General features: G+C 41.9%; 1 protein-coding gene across 6 annotated transcripts in view; it reads right to left on the bottom strand.

The window, feature by feature from the left end:
• The window catches only part of SAMD4A (sterile alpha motif domain containing 4A), a 244396-nt gene that overhangs the window by 69543 nt on the left and 156702 nt on the right, over positions 1-18151 (bottom strand). For all 6 annotated transcript variants that reach the window (XM_082619236.1, XM_082619240.1, XM_082619239.1 and 3 more), the window contains exon 3: positions 14491-15009. In XM_082619236.1, coding sequence (XP_082475362.1) covers positions 14491-15009 — 519 coding nt within the window. The remainder of the gene's footprint in view (positions 1-14490; positions 15010-18151) is intronic.

The raw sequence follows: 18151 nt of genomic DNA, 5'->3' as shown, positions 1-18151 counted from the left end.
TATTGTTTATTGACAGTTTGTAATGATCAGAACACAGAATCTGTCATTTTAGAGCCTGCAAAAGCTTCAGGGATCATTTAATCAATCTTTCTGTTCTCCCCAGCCTACTTTCCAGATAAGACAATGGAAACTGAGGGAAGGTAGGTGACAGGCAGAAGGTCACATAATGAATGAGGAGAACTAGCTCCAGGAGTGCTTCTACTTGGAAATGGGATCTTCAGGCAGTCTCTTACCTTTCAAATGCAGACCTTAATTTAACAGAAACAGGTGACATCCTATTAGTAAAGAGATCACTATCAGGAAAAGTTTAGGCTTGAAGAAGGAGCTCTAGGGGAGGTAAGATATTTCAGATGCTTCTCAGTAAAGATTTTAACTTAAGAGATAGATTTGTCCCCATTTAAATCAATGGCTGTGAGTAGCATAAAGTTTGGTTTCAATACTTAATCTTTAAAGATTGAAATAATTATGCTTAAGATAGTTATCATTTATTGGGCTGTAAGCATTGTACAAAGAGATCTATATTACATGTCATTCATTCATGCATACATTCATAAGTATTTATTCAACACCCATGATATGCTAGGGAGTGTTTTGGACAGTAGGAATACTATAGTGAACAAGGCCAGGTTCCCGGCCTCCTGGAATTTATAATCAAGTGGGAGAGATAGATAATAAACAAATCAACAAGTGAAAATAGACTTCCAACATATGGAGATGTTACTGTTCCTTCTGGAAACTCACTAAAAAGATAGCAAAGGCATAAATGCACAAGGAAAAGGACACAGAGAAATGACGGGAGATGACAATGGGTATCAGCAGACCACTGAAGTCAACAAAATTTTGGAAGCTGGGAAACAGAAGGACATGAAGGTAACTGACTCAGTAGACCAAAGAAAGGGGACACATATGCCCACAGCAATGGAAGCATGACAATTTACGCTGCAGAATTCCCAAGAAGCTTAGGACTCCAAGATCAGGTACCTCTGAAGGCAGAGGTGCTGGGAGGGGCTGAAGACAGGAGATTTGGTAGAAAGTATGTCTAAGGTACAGGGACAACCTCAGATTCTCTCTCCCACCCCACAAAATCAGTCAACTATCCTATCTTCTTAGCACCTTTCTCCTGACAGCCCCCAGGACCCAGGCAGCCAGGCCTGTATCTTCCAGAAGGAGAAAAGGATTCCTCTAGGGGAAGTGGACTAGTTCATGAGAAAAGAATTACAGCTGTGAGTCCCCAGGAAACAGCCTGGCCAGGCCCAAACAGATCTCTCCATGGTGAAATTCATACACACAAGTTCTAGTGCCTTCCTTTTAAATGAAAGGACATTTGCTGAGATACAGGGTCCAAAACAAACAGAAAAATTAACTCAAGGAAGCACAGACAATGTTGGGAGCTGAAAAAGACTCCAAAACTCAACTGTAACATCTTTAGAGATATTAGAAAAGGTTTGCACTCATGAAACAAGAACAGAATGCAATACGAAAAGGAACATTCAAAGAACAAGAACACTTGCCATTTGAAAATATAATAGCAAAAATTAAAAATTATATAGTAGGTGTAGAAGATAAAGATATCAACCAGAAAGTAGAACAAGAAGACTAAAAGTAGAGCAAAAAGATTGAAAACAAGAAAGGGAAAGTTAAGGAAATTAGATGATCAAAAGAGAAAAGCTACTACCTGATTAAAATCAGAGAGAATTATTTTTAAAATTTGAGAAAATTTCCTAGAACTGAAGGAGCACACGTTTTTAGATCAGGAGGGTTGGTGTAAAATCTTTGTCTTCAAAACAAAAAGGACTGTACTTAGGTTCAGAGAGGAATTTCACAATCACTCATGGGTGGGGATTATTACCCCCTTCTTAAATATGAGAAAATAAAGGCCAAGAGAGCTTAAGGCATCTCTCCAAGGTCACACAGCTAGTCATCAGTGGAACTGGGAATCAGTGGAATCAGTCAGACCCAGGTTGGTCTGACTCCAAAGTATGTGCTCTGAACCACAAGTGGATATTGCCTGAGACCTTTCTGGACTCTGATTCTGCCATCAGTGTAAATTAGCAACCCTGCCAGATCCATGCCACCATCATGTGTTCTTGAACTAGCCAAAGTATAACAGAGGAGGGAACGTTGAGAAGTATGGGATTATTTGCCCAAACTCTCCCTTCAATCGTAAAAACTAGGCCACCTCCATGGATAGATTTGGGTGGTGATGCAAACCGGGGCAATTCTGGAGAGCCAGACTCATATTTGAACTGTGGGACTTGAAGAAAAGCAAACTTCTCCAGCACCAAAGGAAGACCCAACTCTGCTTGTGATAGGCTTAGAGATCAGGTTCCCAATGGGATCCTTATGACCATCATGGATTTGTTTGAGGTAGAGATTTCATCAAAGTTCCCATTGGAAAGATGTGGTGTTGGGAGTCTACAGATTTAAAAAAATTTTTTTTAATTTAATTTTATTTATTTTATACAGCAGGTTCTTATTAGTTATTCATTTTATACATATTAGTGTATACATGTCAATCCCAATCTCCCAGTTCATCCTACCACCACCACCACCACCCCTGCCACTTCCCCCCCTTGGTGTCCATATGTATGTTCTCTATATCCGTGTCTCTATTTCTGCCCTGCAAACTGGTTCATCTGTAACATTTTTCTAGGTTCCATTAATATACGATATTTGTTTTTCTCTTTCTGACTTACTTCACTCTGTATGACAATCTCTAGATCCATCCATGTCTCTACAAATGACCCAATATCGTTCCTTTTTATGGCTGAGTAATATCCCATTGTATATATGTACCACATCTTCTTTATCCATTCATCTGTCGATGGGCATTTAGGTTGCTTCCATGACCTGGCTATTGTAAACAGTGCTGCAATGGACATTGGGGTGCATGTGTCTTTTTGAATTATGGTTTTCTCAGGGTATATGCCCAGTAGTGGGATTGCTGGGTCATATGGTAATTCTATTTTTAGTTTTTTAAGGAACCTCCATACTGTTCTCCATAGTGGCTGTATCAATTTACATTCCCACCAACAGTGCAAGAGGGTTCCCTTTTCTCCACACCCTCTCCAGCATTTCTTGTTTGTAGATTTTCTGATGATGCCCATTCTAACTGGTGTGAGGTGATACCTCATTGTAGTGTTTTTGTTTTTGTTTTTGTTTTTTTGCAGTACGTGGGGTTCTCACTGTTGTGGCCTCTCCCGTTGCAGAGCACAGGTTCCGGATGCGCAGGCTCAGCAGCCATGGCTCACGGGCCCAGCTGCTCCGCAGCATGTGGGATATTCCTGGACCGGGGCACGAACCCGTGTCCCCTGCATCGGCAGGCGGACTCTCAACCACTGTGCCACCAGGGAAGCCCCTCATTGTAGTTTTGATTTGCGTTTCTCTAATAATTAGTGGGGAGTCTATAGATTCTTTACATCGAAGACAAATCTGGCTTTCAAGCAGGCTTCTTCTAGAGTTTTAACAGCTCAACCAAGGGCCCCAAGTCTTTGCCAGTCTAGATGATTCCAACAGAATCTAAGCTGATTGATCCAAAAGAGGGAGGGGCAGAGGGGAAAGGTATTTCTCTGTATCCTCTTCCCAAAGTCAGGATTCTTAAGTGTTTCGTATCTCTCAGCCCATGCCATTTAGTTGGCAGAGAGGTCTCATAGGGTCAACATCTCCAGAAGTAAATCAATTACCTGATATGGTGAAGTGGAGTTGAAAAAACTGACCTGCGGGCAAAGCAATCTCCTGGGTCAAGGAATTTCATCAGCCCTTTTGCTTGGAGTCACACCAGTTTGAGAGTTTGACCCCTGAGTGTATAAAGCTTCTTGCTCCTAAGCCAGTACAGGGGCAGCCAAAAATACAAAACCTGGGTTAAGTATAGGAACATATCTTTGTTCTCGGCCACTTGGTGGCTATTTTTCCAGTGAAGACCTAAGAAGTAAACATGAAATCCTTTACTTGCTCTGTCCTTTAAGAAAAAGCACTTGTTTCTCATGTTGACCTTTCTAAAAAGTTTGTTCATGCAACTGCAAAAGGATGGAAGGCAGCTCACAGGCAGACGTGTGGACGTGAATGAGGAGATGGTCACGAGCATGACCCCGGCGTTGAGCTACCCCAGTCGAGCGCTTAAAGAGCTTTTCTCTGAGCAACTGCTTCTCCAGTACCCCATAATTAGCCTGCTCTCTGAACTGCATACAGATGGAGTGGCTGGGGAAGAGGATCAAGGGAATAACTCTAGAAGCAAATAAAAATTATGCAGCTGTCTCCAGCTAGAGAGAGATCATCACCAACAGAAAATTAGGGAAAGAACTGTGACCATACAAAGCTTTAAATTCTTTCTCACAAATCACACAGATTAAAAAGAAAGCATTCAAGCAACACATCTTTGCTTGCAAGACATCCACCCTCACTGACTATTGACAAAACTCATTCCTAAACAGCCATGAGTTATATGACAAGGCTTACCTTGAATTTAGGGTCTGCAGCTCAGATCCCGATTCAGGGACTGGCTGACCTCAGTCACACTGTCAGCCTTATAACCAAATTAGAGATACTCTTGGGAATCAAAACCTCTCAGACTTCGTAGGGGAGCCCACAATGCTTTGAGATTCCAGGTGAATTTGGAGCTACCTTGCCAAAATTTAACAAACGGTCATTTTTAGCCAAAGATGCCATCATTGTACTTGCAGAGAACTCTGACTTTTACAACAATATTTATATATAACATTCAGTCAGGATATTGAAATTATCCTGCTAAGCCTGTCAGAGTTAATAACAATATCGCAGGCACCAAACAATTTCTTGGATAACGATGAACATGTGTGAATAATCCCCTTTCTCACAAACTATCTCCCTGAGGCCTAATGACTACTCCAAAATTCTTCCAACTTTCCAAACATGCTGCAGTCCTGAGCTTCCTCCCAATACACCCAGTGGATGCAGACCAGGCATCACTCTAGCCAGGCCCTCACATCCACATCTTTTCTCAGCAAGTTCTCTCTCCAGCTCCTGAAAGTATTTGGGAAGGCCACATTCTCTGTGTTTAGAAATGCAGTTTGAGGTGGGAGTTAGAGCCACCTGCCCACTAAGTCTGGAAGCATAGAATGAAAGCACCATACAGGATCCTTAGGGGTCACCCAACCTCATGCCTTGATAAAGAAGAGTTCCTGAGAGTGAAGGATCGCACACTGAGTTGGAGAAATCTTATTCTGTTACTTAGGGATCATTTTAATAAATGTGAATAAAATCCTTACACTTATTGCCAATTTAAAAAGTTATTCCTGTTAGCAATGGATCCCAAAGAAGCAACAACAAAATTTTACCTATTCCTATTCTTTCTTTTTCTTCTGGTCCATTTTAAGCTATTTAGTAAGATACATCACTGCCACAGTCCTTATGGGGATATAGGTATTTGGGGAAGGCAGCTCTCTACAGAGCTGACTCAAAGTATCTTGATTTCAATTGAGCCTATTGGAAGAGCCGTGTCATAGAGCTGCCCTAGGAAGCCTATTCCACCCTAGTTTACTGCAGAGCCTGGGCTGGTGGATGAACCATCCCTTACTTGTATCAGCATTAACAACCAGTGCAGAAATAATAATAATTAGGGCTATTATCTGTTGGGTATCTCCTATTGGCAAGTGCTTTACATGCATTTTTCATTTAATCCTCACAACCCTAAGAAGCTCTCTTAACTCATCTTCACTTAACCAACTTACTGGACCAACCAGTACTTTCCATTCCCTTCCAACTATTCACAGATGCCCGTGGCTCACGGACTCTTTACAAACTAGAATTTACTTGTGCACTTCTGCTCCCATCAGCTGACTTATTGGTGTACCAAGAGAAGCTTGAATTTGTCACCAAATCTATTTATGCCAGTTGTACTTACTATTGTAAATGTATCACTTTAAAAAGTATAACAGAAATAACATATGAATTATAAATAAAGTTAACTGCTTAAAAACTTTGTTACAAGCTTTAGAAATATCCATTGTTTTACTTAAAAAAAATCTACTGTTGAATTCAGTGTTAGTGAGAAAACTATAAGCTAAATTATAAAAAGAGAAAAACCAGAATCTAGAAAGATTCTGTGCTCTGTTTTTGCAAATGTCTTCAAATTCCGGTTCCATTTTAAGGAAATCACAGACCATAATGCATCAAGGGTGTGATTTATACAGGAAAAACCAATAGCAGCCTCAGTCAGGAACCCTATCCTCAAAGAAAGGACCATCTCACGATACAAAAGATGGCACATGAATGTATTTACACTTTAAGTTAAAATAATATGTTTAAGGTCTTAAGCCTTTTTTATGATTTCCTGCTTTAAACAGCTATTGCAATTAACACATCAACCATCCACCCTATCAAGCCAACTAAGAGATCTCCTACTGAAATGTATTCCCATTTTATGGATGAGGAAAGGAGGTTTAGAGGTCAAGTAACTTGTCCACTGTCACATACCCAGTTATTGGTGGGGCTGGAATTTAAAACCAAGACGTCTGACTTCAAAGCCACGTTCTTGATTTTGATCAAGACTGCCTCATCATTTATACCCCAAACTTGAATATCTAAAATGCCACTTATAGCCTTATAATTCCCTTTGCATTGCAATGTCTTACCGTGCAAAGGAGAAGGCTAAAGTATAAAATAATCTGTTATAAATTTTTAGCTCCGTATGGGTTTTGCTGGGCTTTTCCAAAAGGATGCATCTCAGCAAGGTTGGCTGTGAAACAAATCCCTAAAGCAAACCCTGTGCTCTCATTGGCTCTACTCTCTAACTGTAGCCATGGAATTTGTCTGTGGGAATAGTCCAGACTTTTGGCAAAGAATGACTATCCCAGGGTATGTTGGGAGTTTTAGCCTTTCTCCAATCCACAAAAATCCTTTATAGCACTTTCCAGATTTTGGAAGCCCCCTGCCTACCTCACTTCCCCATCTGCATATCCCTTCTCTTACTTGACTTACACCTGAGATTTTCTAAGACCGTATTTTACCTAACAGAATGTCGAGGACTGGGGTGGGGGTAGGTGATGGCAGGAATGAAACCTACAGTGTTCAAGAGTTAGAAAATATACCTCAGATTAATAGTAATTGCTTCTACTAAAATTTATCCTCACCTGTCACCATGAAATTCAAGGGTTTAATTTGCTTAATGTTAACTACATCAAAGATAAGCTATACTCATGATACATCTTTCCTCAGTGTAACCTGAGTTTGTCCCCAGAAATTTTAAAAGTGAGAAAAGAAAAAAAATAAGTAAATGCAAGATTAAAAGATTTTTTTGTCCCATTGTTCGTGGAGTAGCCACTGTTAGACTATAACTCTAAATCTTGTGAAATAATAGAAACTCTAAGACTACAGGGCTCAGAAAAAGTCTTAAAGAAGCCAGCCTGTTCATCTTCTTTCTCCCCTCTTCCAGGCTAGTCCAATTTAAGCCATTTATTCCAGCCAGAATCTATCCTATTTTTGAAGTACAGTGGGGAATTAGAAACACTACTGCCTTCCTCTGGAGCTCATCTAGTGTTTAATAACCCTCACTGTCATCAGAGTCGAAAAAACTCCTCCCGGATAGGGGCCAGATGGTACAGCCTCATGACCCAAGGCATGTGTACCATGGAGGTCTTTGACTTTTCCCAAGCAGTGGGATCTCCGATGCATAATAAACTAGCAGGCTTCTTGCTTACTACAGTGTTTTTTCTGATTGTTCTTCCCCAATCCCCAGAAAACAAACACTAGACACAGCGAGGAAAAGCACTGTCCTGTAAAACCTTTGAACTCTTGGAAACAGGAGAAGGATCAGGCAGTGGCAATATTGGGTCCTCTGAGATATCACTGAGCCATCTTCACAATGTCATATCAGGAAGGCCAGGGCCATATTTAAAAAAAGGTTCCCCCAAAGGGGAAGGAAGCTGAAGCTAAAAATATATCATGCCAGCTGTTATAAATGCTTCTCAAAGGAAGCAAAGCAACTAGAGTTACCTCTTTGAAGAGCAAATGAGGGGTTAAGGATCTAAGGGAATTTTTCAGTTACATGCCAGGTTGGCTATGTTTTGGGGAGGAAGAAATTTTCCACCAAGAAAGAAAGTCTGTTGGTAAAAGACAAAATAATTCCATGAACATTTTAAAGGAACTCCAAAGGACACCAGTGGCTCCCAAGGCTTAGGATGGGGATGACCTGCAGCCTGCAAGACACAAGCAAGGTCTCTAAGCCTTGCCCCTCTTTTCAGTTTCCAGGAGACCACTTGCCAAGACCTCTTCTTATCAGGCCTGCCCAAAGTTGAGTGTTCTCTCTCCTCCCCTTGAGTATTGGTGTTCTAATGGGTTTTTACAGGATGGCTGGAATGAGCTCGAAGTAGCTGGCAGCCTTGTAAGAAAATGGGAAGGGCAGAGAGAAAAGGACTTCTTGCGCCAAATGGGCATCTTTGAAAGAGCTGGCCTTGGCTGCCTAAGGGGCTGATGGAATTGGTTTTTTTTTTTTTTCAGTTGCAGATTCAGGGTTCCCAAAGGAGCCCCATTTCCTGAGATCCACAACATCCCTCCTTTTCACCTTGCCCTGCTGAAGTAGTTTTGTTTCAGGTGTTGGCTCTCTGGGGCCCAGCAGCCATCCTTTCCATGAAGGGATGGACCCTCCACCCCGCAGGAAGGCTGAGAAACAAGGATCAAAGTGCAAGAAATATCAAGGCACAGGATACCCCAGTAGTTTTTACATTTTAACTTTCAATTTGAAATAATTACAGATCTACAAGAAATTGCAAAAATACTACATAGAGAGGTCTCATGTACCCATCCCCCCAGCATCGCCCAAGATGACATCTTACACAACTGTAGTGTATTACCAAAACTAGGAAACTGACATTAAACACAACACCCTTAACAAGACTATAGACCTTACTCAGATCTCAGCAGTTTTTGTACACACTATTTTTTTTGGTATATATTTGTGCATCTTGTCACCTATATAACTTCATATAACTACCTCCACAATCAAGATCACAGTATTTTACTAAAAGCCTGTTAGTATTGAGACCAAGTTGGTAACGTAAGTCAGGATGACTGTAAGGATTATGACAGAATGCTAAATGATCAATATTATTGCCAAATATTTAGTGAATTCCCAAGGCCACTTTCTTATTTATTTTGGAAATTCATTAATTTCATGAACATTTGCCTAGTGAGCCCAGGAATTTATTAAGTCCCTACTGTTCAGCAAATGTTTCTGGCAGGGCAGGCAGACAGGCTTCAGCTCACATGCCATCTCTTATTGAATTATAGTGGCTGCCTTGAGGGGCATATTGAGGAGGACGCAGAGGCCACATCTGGGCTTAGCAGGAGACAGCCATTATCTAAGAGATGCTCTACCACAGGAGAGTGGCAGCTGAACACGTGCCAGGAGTTTGCCATCTCCAACATTTCTGTGACTTTTTGAGGGTGTTCAAGGTGCTGGGAAAGAGGGATAAAGAAGACAAAACCCCTGTCCCTAAAGAGTTCATAATCAGGAAGGGGAGGCAAATATGTCAACCAAGAACTGGGACACAGAATGCTCAGTATATGAGTCAGTGCAAAGCAAGCATACTTGGGGTATAAGACTTGGATGGTCTGTGACATTGGTCAAGTTGCTTGGCCTCTCTGTGCCTCGGTTTCTTTATCTGTCAAATGGGAATAACAGTAATAGCCACATCGGGGGATTATAAGAATTAAATGAACTAATATTTATGTAAAGCGTTTTGAAGAGTACCCAGCATGTAGTAAGCACGATGCAGCGATTACTGTTAATTTACTTTTCATGATCTATGGTACCCTCAAATTTTTAATGTATTGCTTTTATCATCATAAAAATCAATTTAGATTAATAAAAGAAATACTAAGGTTCCAAGCTACACCATGAGACTGTAGAAGAAGTGGGCAGTTCAAATGGAGCACTTTGGAATAATTTTTGTAACGCAAAGTTTCTGAGTTCTTGCCTCAGTCTAGGCTAGCAAAGGTTGGCATGTTTTCAAATCCAAATGTAAAGAATGCTAAGAAAAATCATGTATTGGCAATGATTTGAATAGAAACAAGTTCCTTTCATTTGTAACTGCAGCACATAGTTTTCTCCCAGGTCAAATTCTGCCAGTGAAGAGTAGAACATGGTTAGAAAGTCAGTCTGGGGCAATGGAGGTGGCACTGACCTCCCCACAGCGAAATTCTGTGGGCTCTTAAGAAAACCTGGATGGTTCTTTTCCTGGACAGTTTACTTTTTCTATGGAAGACTTGAGACAGAAAGCAAACCTAAAGATGCTAAGCCAGGTTCTAGGCATGTTGTACTTGGAATTGCTTGTGATGGTCAATACAAAGGCCATGATTTGTGACAGCCAATACCTTGGTCCTTTCTGGTCCCACAGGCTCATGATGAAGAATCTGCACATTCTTGCTCTGAGTCATCAGACCCATGAGTAGCCTTAAAAGGGGAGCTAGGTACTGAAAATAGGTTCTCCCCTCTCGTCTGAAACACCCTGATGCTCTCCAAAATGGTGCTTCATAGACTCTCGATTGTCTGAACCCATTCTTCTCTTATCTCATGGAAGAAAAGCCCCAGCTCAAAGATCCTGTGAGATCTCATTTGATTTAACTTCTGTAATCAATAAAAGGTACTCTCTCCTCTGTCTAAATGGATGAAAATTGGTTGATCCTTGTTAGATTAGGACATAGTTTTTGCCCTCTACTCTTAGCCTCATCTTAATCCCTTCCTTCAAAAAATCTGTGTGGTTCCATCATCTATTTTTTAATGTATCATTTTCTCCATCTCAATGTGCCAGCACCTTCTCAAAGTCAATATAAATCCAAAATCAAGCTTATAGCTAGTTTCTCTCCCTATCTTGTTTCTTATCTCTTTGGAATCACTAACTCAACTTTCTTCATCCCTTAAATACCTATCATGTGTGAAGCATTTCCAATTGATCTCTAAGATCTCTCTTTGAGAAATCCAGTGGTCACTTCCTGGTCCTCATCTTATTGGACCTATCAGTAGCATTTGACTCAGTTGATCACTTTTTCCTTCTTGAAACCTTTTCTTCATTTGCCTTGACACACACACACACACACACATATACACTTGCGTTTTCTCCAACTTCAATGGTTTCTCCTTGGTTTGTTGCTTCCTCTGCTTTTTCCCAGCCTTCATGTTGATGTGCTCAGGCTCAGCCCTTGGTTCTCTTCTCTATCTGCATCTCTACTATGGTAATCTCATCTCATAGTTTCATAGCTTTAAACATCACCCATGTGCTGAACTCCCAGATGTCTATCTTAGGTCAGTCTTCTCTCCCAAACTGCATGCTCATATGTCCAATTGCTTACTAGACATCTCTGATTGTCTAACAGATGTATAAACTCACCATATATGAAACTGAACACCCAATCTTACCCCCAAACCTCCTCAATAAATAGAGACTTCCTCATTTCAACTGACGGCAGTGCCATCCTTCCAAATTGTGTAAGCAAAAACCCTGAAGTCATTCTTGAATTTTTCCCCTCACAACTCATTTATTCTGTCAGGAAATCCTTTTGGCTGTACTTTCAAAAACACATCTAGACTTGACCACTTCTCCCCCCTTCTACTGCAGCCATTCTGGTGCAAGTCATCAATGTCTTGCCTGGATTACTGCAATAGTTTCTTAACCAGTCTTCATGTTTCTGTCCTTGTCCTGGTACAATCTATTCTTAACACAGCAGCCAAAACAATCCCTTAAAACATGAGTCAGATCACATCACTCGTTTGCCAAAAATCCTCCAATGGGATTGCTGAGAGCAAAAGTCAAAGTTCTTGCAATGGCCCACAATACCCTGTAAGATGTCTCCCTCCCTGTTACCTCTGCAACCTCTCCCACTGCTGTCTACCTCACTCACTCTTTTTCAGCCAGCAACCTCCTTTGCTTCTTCTCAAACAGCTGGTACTCTTCTACCTTGGAATCTGAAGACTTAAGGCCAAACCATTTTCTATTGCAGTGAAATGGTCACAGGAGACTCAAGTCCCCCTAGACCATGCTGCATGGTCTGGGCTCAGGAAAGATACAATGCAAATGAGGGCACAGAGTCTGGGGGTTAGTGCTAGCACTTTGCTTCTCACTGTCTTGCCCAGTCTCTCTCATTCATTTAGCAGACACTTACTGAGTGCTTACTGTTGCCAGCCCTGGCCAGGGCTGGGCATTTATGTACATAATCTCATTTACCCTCACCACAACCCTCGCAGGCAGATATCATGAATGTTCCCATTTTACAAGTGGGGACCTTGCTCAGAGACGTGAAGTAACTCAGCCAAGTTGCAGTTAGCTAATTTCAGGTCTGAGATTTGGATGCAGGAAGCAGTGACACCAAAGTCCTTGTCCTGCCCACTTTGTCAAGCTGCCTCCCAGGTGCTGAGAAGATATTTGATAAAAGCACAAGCGAATGAATGACCCAAAGGATTGCAGTTTTGATAAGCACAATTTAACCACTATCGACAATGCAGAGGGGTAAAGCAATGACACTAATGTTTTGTTAAAGAGATGTTCTTGAAATGCAAGTGCTGATATGACCTAAGTGTTTGAATGAAACTTTCTGGAGGAGAGATCTGAGCTGTTATCTTCTTTAGTGATGCTCTGAAAAGGGGCTCTAACCCCTTTCTTCTCAAGATACGTAATATAGTTACTTTGTTAAACCTCCAAGTCCTTTTCAGCTCAAGTACTACACTGGGCTCAAAGGCCTAGGAGGCCATGACAATCATCTAAGCATTTCCTCCCCTCTGCTGGGCGAGGTAGCCACAGTGAAATATGAAAGTGTCTGTTGACTACAATCTGATAAACATCTCAAATTGTACTAATCTTATCAAGACCCCGGAATGTGTAAATCAGCAGAGATGGAAATGTGATGACCCAAGACTAATTTCAAGAAAAATGACATAAAACTCAACCCCTTAAAATACAAAAGACCAAGTTTTGAGAGGGTAGGCAGCTCAGAGCCCGCATCTCTCCCAGCTATCAAAGAGTTTTGTAACAATTACTGGATTCTGTCACTGACCCAGGAAACTCCGGCCAAGAAGCTCTGTCATCCCAGCCTGCCTGTGTCTGCTTGAATAGTTCAAGCCATCACTCTCTGTCACACAGAGGTTAGTGAAACTGTTCCCTGGATTACTAGTCTGTGAAAAAAACTGTCACCAGAACCTCTTACACAATAAACTAATGATGCAATAATCACCTAATTCCCCAAATTTGAAAATTATCAATATCTAAATATGAAAATGGACGAAAGAATTTTAAACTCTCATGTTGTGGCATTATCAATGCGGTATCTTAAGTACTTCTTTGATTATTCCACTAAAGTACTGTTTCAATCAATGTAGTAAAAATTCAACACTCTTATGTATTTGAGAAAGCCATTTAAAAAGGCCCATTAGCCAAAAGATCCGAGTGGAGGTAGAGGCCAAGAAACTGTCACTGACAATCCTTAATCCTCTCAGATCTTTTAATTGGGGGTTCCTGCATGTTGACAGGCACATAAGGTCTAACCGCAAAAGCTTTTCCCCAAGAAAGTTATCTATGCACTGACGCTGTCTTCAGGGACACATGCAAACTAGCATCAGGGAACTCTGTTTAATGGCAGGCCACTCTCCCACGTTGCCACTTTGCAGAAGCACCAGTGGCATGTTTGTCACTTTGCTTAGCCTAAGTGGGGAGCCATAGAGAGGAGGACTCCTGGCCCTGGTCCCAGCTGTGGGCAGAGTACTTTGCTTTAGTGGTCAAAAGAGGAGGAGGCTGTCCTCTGCTCTCCCCTCCCGCAAAGCCATCCCCGCCCCACCTCTCCTAAGGGGTTAGACTGAGCAAGGGAAGGCCACAGCATCCACACCAGGCCACAGCACAGAGCAGCATTCTCAGTTAGCAAACCTGTTCCCCCTGGTCAGGAGGAAAAGTGACCCTGACAACTGGGGATTAAAACCAGGAGATGCAAGGGAGGGAACATTCCAGGGTGAAATTAAAAAAAAAAAAAAAAAAGAAGAAGAAAGAAAGAAAAAAAGAAAGGAAAAGAAACAAAAGAAGTGAAAAGAAAGGAAAACGCACAAAGCCCATGAGGCTGTCTGGTTAACCATGGGTTAGAATCAGGTTTAGAGAATCACAGGGGAACTCAGTGTCTCAGCAAATCCAAAAACCCCAGGTGAAAGATAGCGGGTGAAAGGCATTTCTGTTTGTGGAAACAGGAAGTTTCCTTCTTTCACCACTTAATCTGTCTCATTTAATTTTTTCTTTTTTTTTTGGTCTGTTTGTAACCCGAATTTGGACCATCAATCATTTTTAGCTGCCCAGCATTTTTCTCTTTCCAGAGTTGAAAGAACGACAAAGATGGGGTCCAAAGAGCCCTTTCCCACAGCCAATTCCAATCGGCCCTTCTCTCCCAGGGTTACAGGGTGCTCTAGAGCAGACATTCCCAGTGGGACATGCCTCACACAGCAAGTCGCCAAACCAGACCACGCTAAAGGGCTTCTCGGGGACTTACTTGTACTGGTGCTGGTTCCAATCGTATTGATTGTGGTGGGGACGGATGAAGAGGAGTAGAGGGGCACGTGGCCATTCTCACACCCCAGGCTTTTGTCCTGCCAGCTGGAGGCATTGATGCAAATCCCAGAATCCCGAGAGTTCTGCCACCCATTAAGCTTGTCGTCGGAGTTCTGTCTTTGGTGATAGTAGTGCGTCTGCCCGTAATCCACAGAGTCCGAGCGGCCTCGGTTCTGGCCGCCAAAGCTGGTCGACGTGCGGTCCTCCAAGTGGTTCAGCCACATGGCCAGAGCACTGCGGTCTTCCAACGAAGTGGCCGGATGGATCAAAGCATAGGACAGCAGCTGCCTGCTCTCCTCGATGTGCTGGTTGTGTTCAATGGAGTGCGCCAGGATTTTGGGCAGCAGTTTCATATACTCTACTTTTGCGTCGAGGTTTCCTGGCTTCAGCAAAGGCAGGTGAGTTAACAGGAGGGAAATCACTTTATCCTTGGACTCCTGTTGCCATTGGTTAATGATTCCTGAAAAGGAAAATATGCAGGGCAAATAAGCAATTACACCCACAGTGGCGCCAAGCACCACGCTGTAAAGAGAATTCCTGGGGATTAGAGTCTCAACCTACGTACCCTGCATAAATTTTCTCAAAAACAGTCTCTGCATTGAGTTGGATAACTGACCTCAGGTTGTCAGGGGGCAGTGACTTCAATGAAACGTGAAACAAACGCTCTGAGATGTTTGGGTGCTCAATCTAATTCTCATGCAGGTCTCCAAAGAGGCTATGACCACTTCGGTACAAACAAATACAATTTACAGCCATTTTATTTCTTAGAAAAGTCTAAGCATACCCTCAGATAGGTGAAGAAGGAATAAGAAAATCTCCATGGAAAAGTGAGTATAATCAAGGGTCCATATAGTGGAGTCCGCGAAGGTATGGCTGCCTTCCCTTCCCCAGACATTGGTGGAAAGTGGCTGAGGCCTGGGCAAAGGCATTTGTTTGAAGTTGGTAAAACTTCCTAGATGGAGAAATCTGTCAGGGATAAAAGGACACCCTCAGCTCGGTGAAGTACGCCTGCACCTTCCTCATGAGAAACTGACTCAGAAAATGACTGTGATCTCAAAGCTAGAATGAACAATAGACCCAAGACTTCGCTACAGTGGCACCTCTGATCACACATGCTAAGCAAGCTATTTTTCTTTAAATATAGAAGATCTGTTTGGTTATTTTTATTATGATAAAATATACATAATATTTGCCATTTTAACCATGTTTAAGTGTACAGTTCTGTGGCATTAAGTACATTCATATTGTTGTGCAGCCATCACCACTATCCATCTCCATATCTTTATCTTCCCAAACTGAAACTCTGTACCCATGAAACACAGACTCCTCATTCCCTCTCCCATCCCCTGATGACCATCATTCTACTTTCTGTCCCTATATATTTGACTACTCTAGTTACTGTATTTAAGTGGAATTATATAGTATTTGCCCTTTTGTGACAAGCTTATTGCACTTAGCATAATGTCTTCAAGGTTCATCCATGAAAAGATTTGTTTTTCACACTCTCCCAAGGAACCCTTCCTATTCCCTACTATTCAAAACACAAATCTTTTGCTGTTAGGTAAACATGGATTAATTGCCTTAACTGGCCTTTGAAAAGTAGCTTGTTTTGGAGACATAGTTATCCATGGGGCCTGGGATGATAGGAAAGAAAGCTCCCTTCAGAAAAGTCATTCCGAACACCTGAACACCTCAACTCTGGCCCAGTGATGACTGTAGAAGGGCTAGGGCTTTCACAAAGTATCTGCAGGGTTGAAAAGGCATTTCTGGAATTTAGCAGAAAGGCTTCACAATTCTAGTGAGGCACAAACATACCAGAACAAGCTCAAGAGTCAGTGTTGACCATAAGCTACAAATGCACCAGCTGTGTAGGATAAGGCCTCTCAAGACGAAGGGGTGTATTCAATGAAAAGTATCAGGCGAGAAAGACATGGTAGGTAATGAAAGAATGGGCTTCAGAGTCAGGCACACATGGGCATGAATCCCGGCTCTGTCACCTAACTGGCAAAGGAACTTCGCTAAGTTACTCAACCTCTGTGAGCCTCAACTCCCTCATCAGTGAAGAGTGCTACCAAGAGCACCTGTCCCTCCTTGTGTTATAGGATTCAATGAGGTAATGTATCAAAAGGACCAGTCAAGTACTTGATAGTGGAAATAATTCCTTCTATTTGTCTCTGCATTAGTCAGGCCCATGTTAGAGCCATGCTGGGTGGTTTCAGATACCAAGTTTTAAAAATAATAAAGGCCAGATACTCCAATAAATTTCTATTAAAAAAAACAGAGACCAGAGATGACCCAGGGAAGGTCATTAAAAATTATCAGAGTTGATACAAAGCTACAGTAATCAAGACAGCATGGTACTGGCACAAAAACAGACACATGGATCAGTAGAACAGAACAGAGACCCCAGAAATAAACCCACACACCTACGGTCAATTAATCTTCAAGGAAGGAGGTAAGAATATACAATGGAGAAAAGACAGTCTCTTCAGCAAGTGGTGCTAGGAAGTTGGATAGCCAGCCAGATGTAAATAAATCAATGAAGTTAGAACACACCAGCACACCATACACAAAAATAAACTTAAAATGGCTTAAAGACTTAAATATAAAACATGATACCATAAAACTCCTAGAAGAGAACACAGGCAAAACATTCTCTGACATAAATCATACCAATGTTTTCTTAGGTCAGTCTCCCAAGGTAATAGAAATAAAAGCAAAAATAAACAAATGGAACCTAATCAAACTTGCAAGCTTTTGTACAGCAAAGGAAACCATAAACAAAACGAAAAGACAACCTACAGGCTGGGAGAAATATTTGCAAGTGATGTGACCGACAAGGGCTTAATTTCCAAAATATACAAGCAGCACATACAACTCAATTATGAAAAAAAACAAACAACCCAATCGAAAAATGGGCAGAAGACCTAAATAGACATTTCTCCAAAGAAGACATACAGATGGCCAACAGGCACATGAAAAGATGTTCAACCTCGCTAATTATTAGAGAAATGTGAATCAAAACTACAATGAGGGGGCTTCCCTGGTGGTGCAGTGGTTAAGAATCTGCCTGCCAATGCAAGGCACACAGGTTCAAGCCCTGGTCTGGGAAGATCCCACATGCCATGGAGCAACTAAGCCCGTGCACTGCAACTACTGAGCCTGCGCTCGAGAGCCCGCAAGCCACAGCTACTGAACCTGCATGCCACAACTACTGAAGCTCATGCACCTAGAGCCCGTGCTCCTCAACAAGAGAAGCCACTGTAATGAGAAGCCTGCATACCTCAACGAAGAGTAGCCCCTGCTAGCCACAACTAGAGAAAGCCTGTGCACGGCAACAAAGGCCCAACAAAGCCAAAAATAAATAAAATTTTTTAAAAATTTAAATTGGTACAGCCACTATGGAGAACGGTATGGAGGTCCCTTAAAAAGCTACAAATAGAACTACCATATGACCCAGCAATCCCACTACTGGGCATATACCCTGAGAAAACCATAATTCAAAAAGAGACATGTACCAAAATGTTCATAGCAGCCCTATTTACAATAGCCCGGAGATGGAAACAACCTAAGTGTCCATCATCGGATGAATGGATAAAGAA

Source organism: Mesoplodon mirus (assembly GCF_964341445.2).
Source record: "Mesoplodon mirus genome assembly, chromosome: 4".
NCBI lineage: Eukaryota > Metazoa > Chordata > Mammalia > Artiodactyla > Ziphiidae > Mesoplodon > Mesoplodon mirus.
Note: the sequence above shows the minus strand (reverse complement) of the source record. Positions and strands in the feature narration are given on the sequence as shown.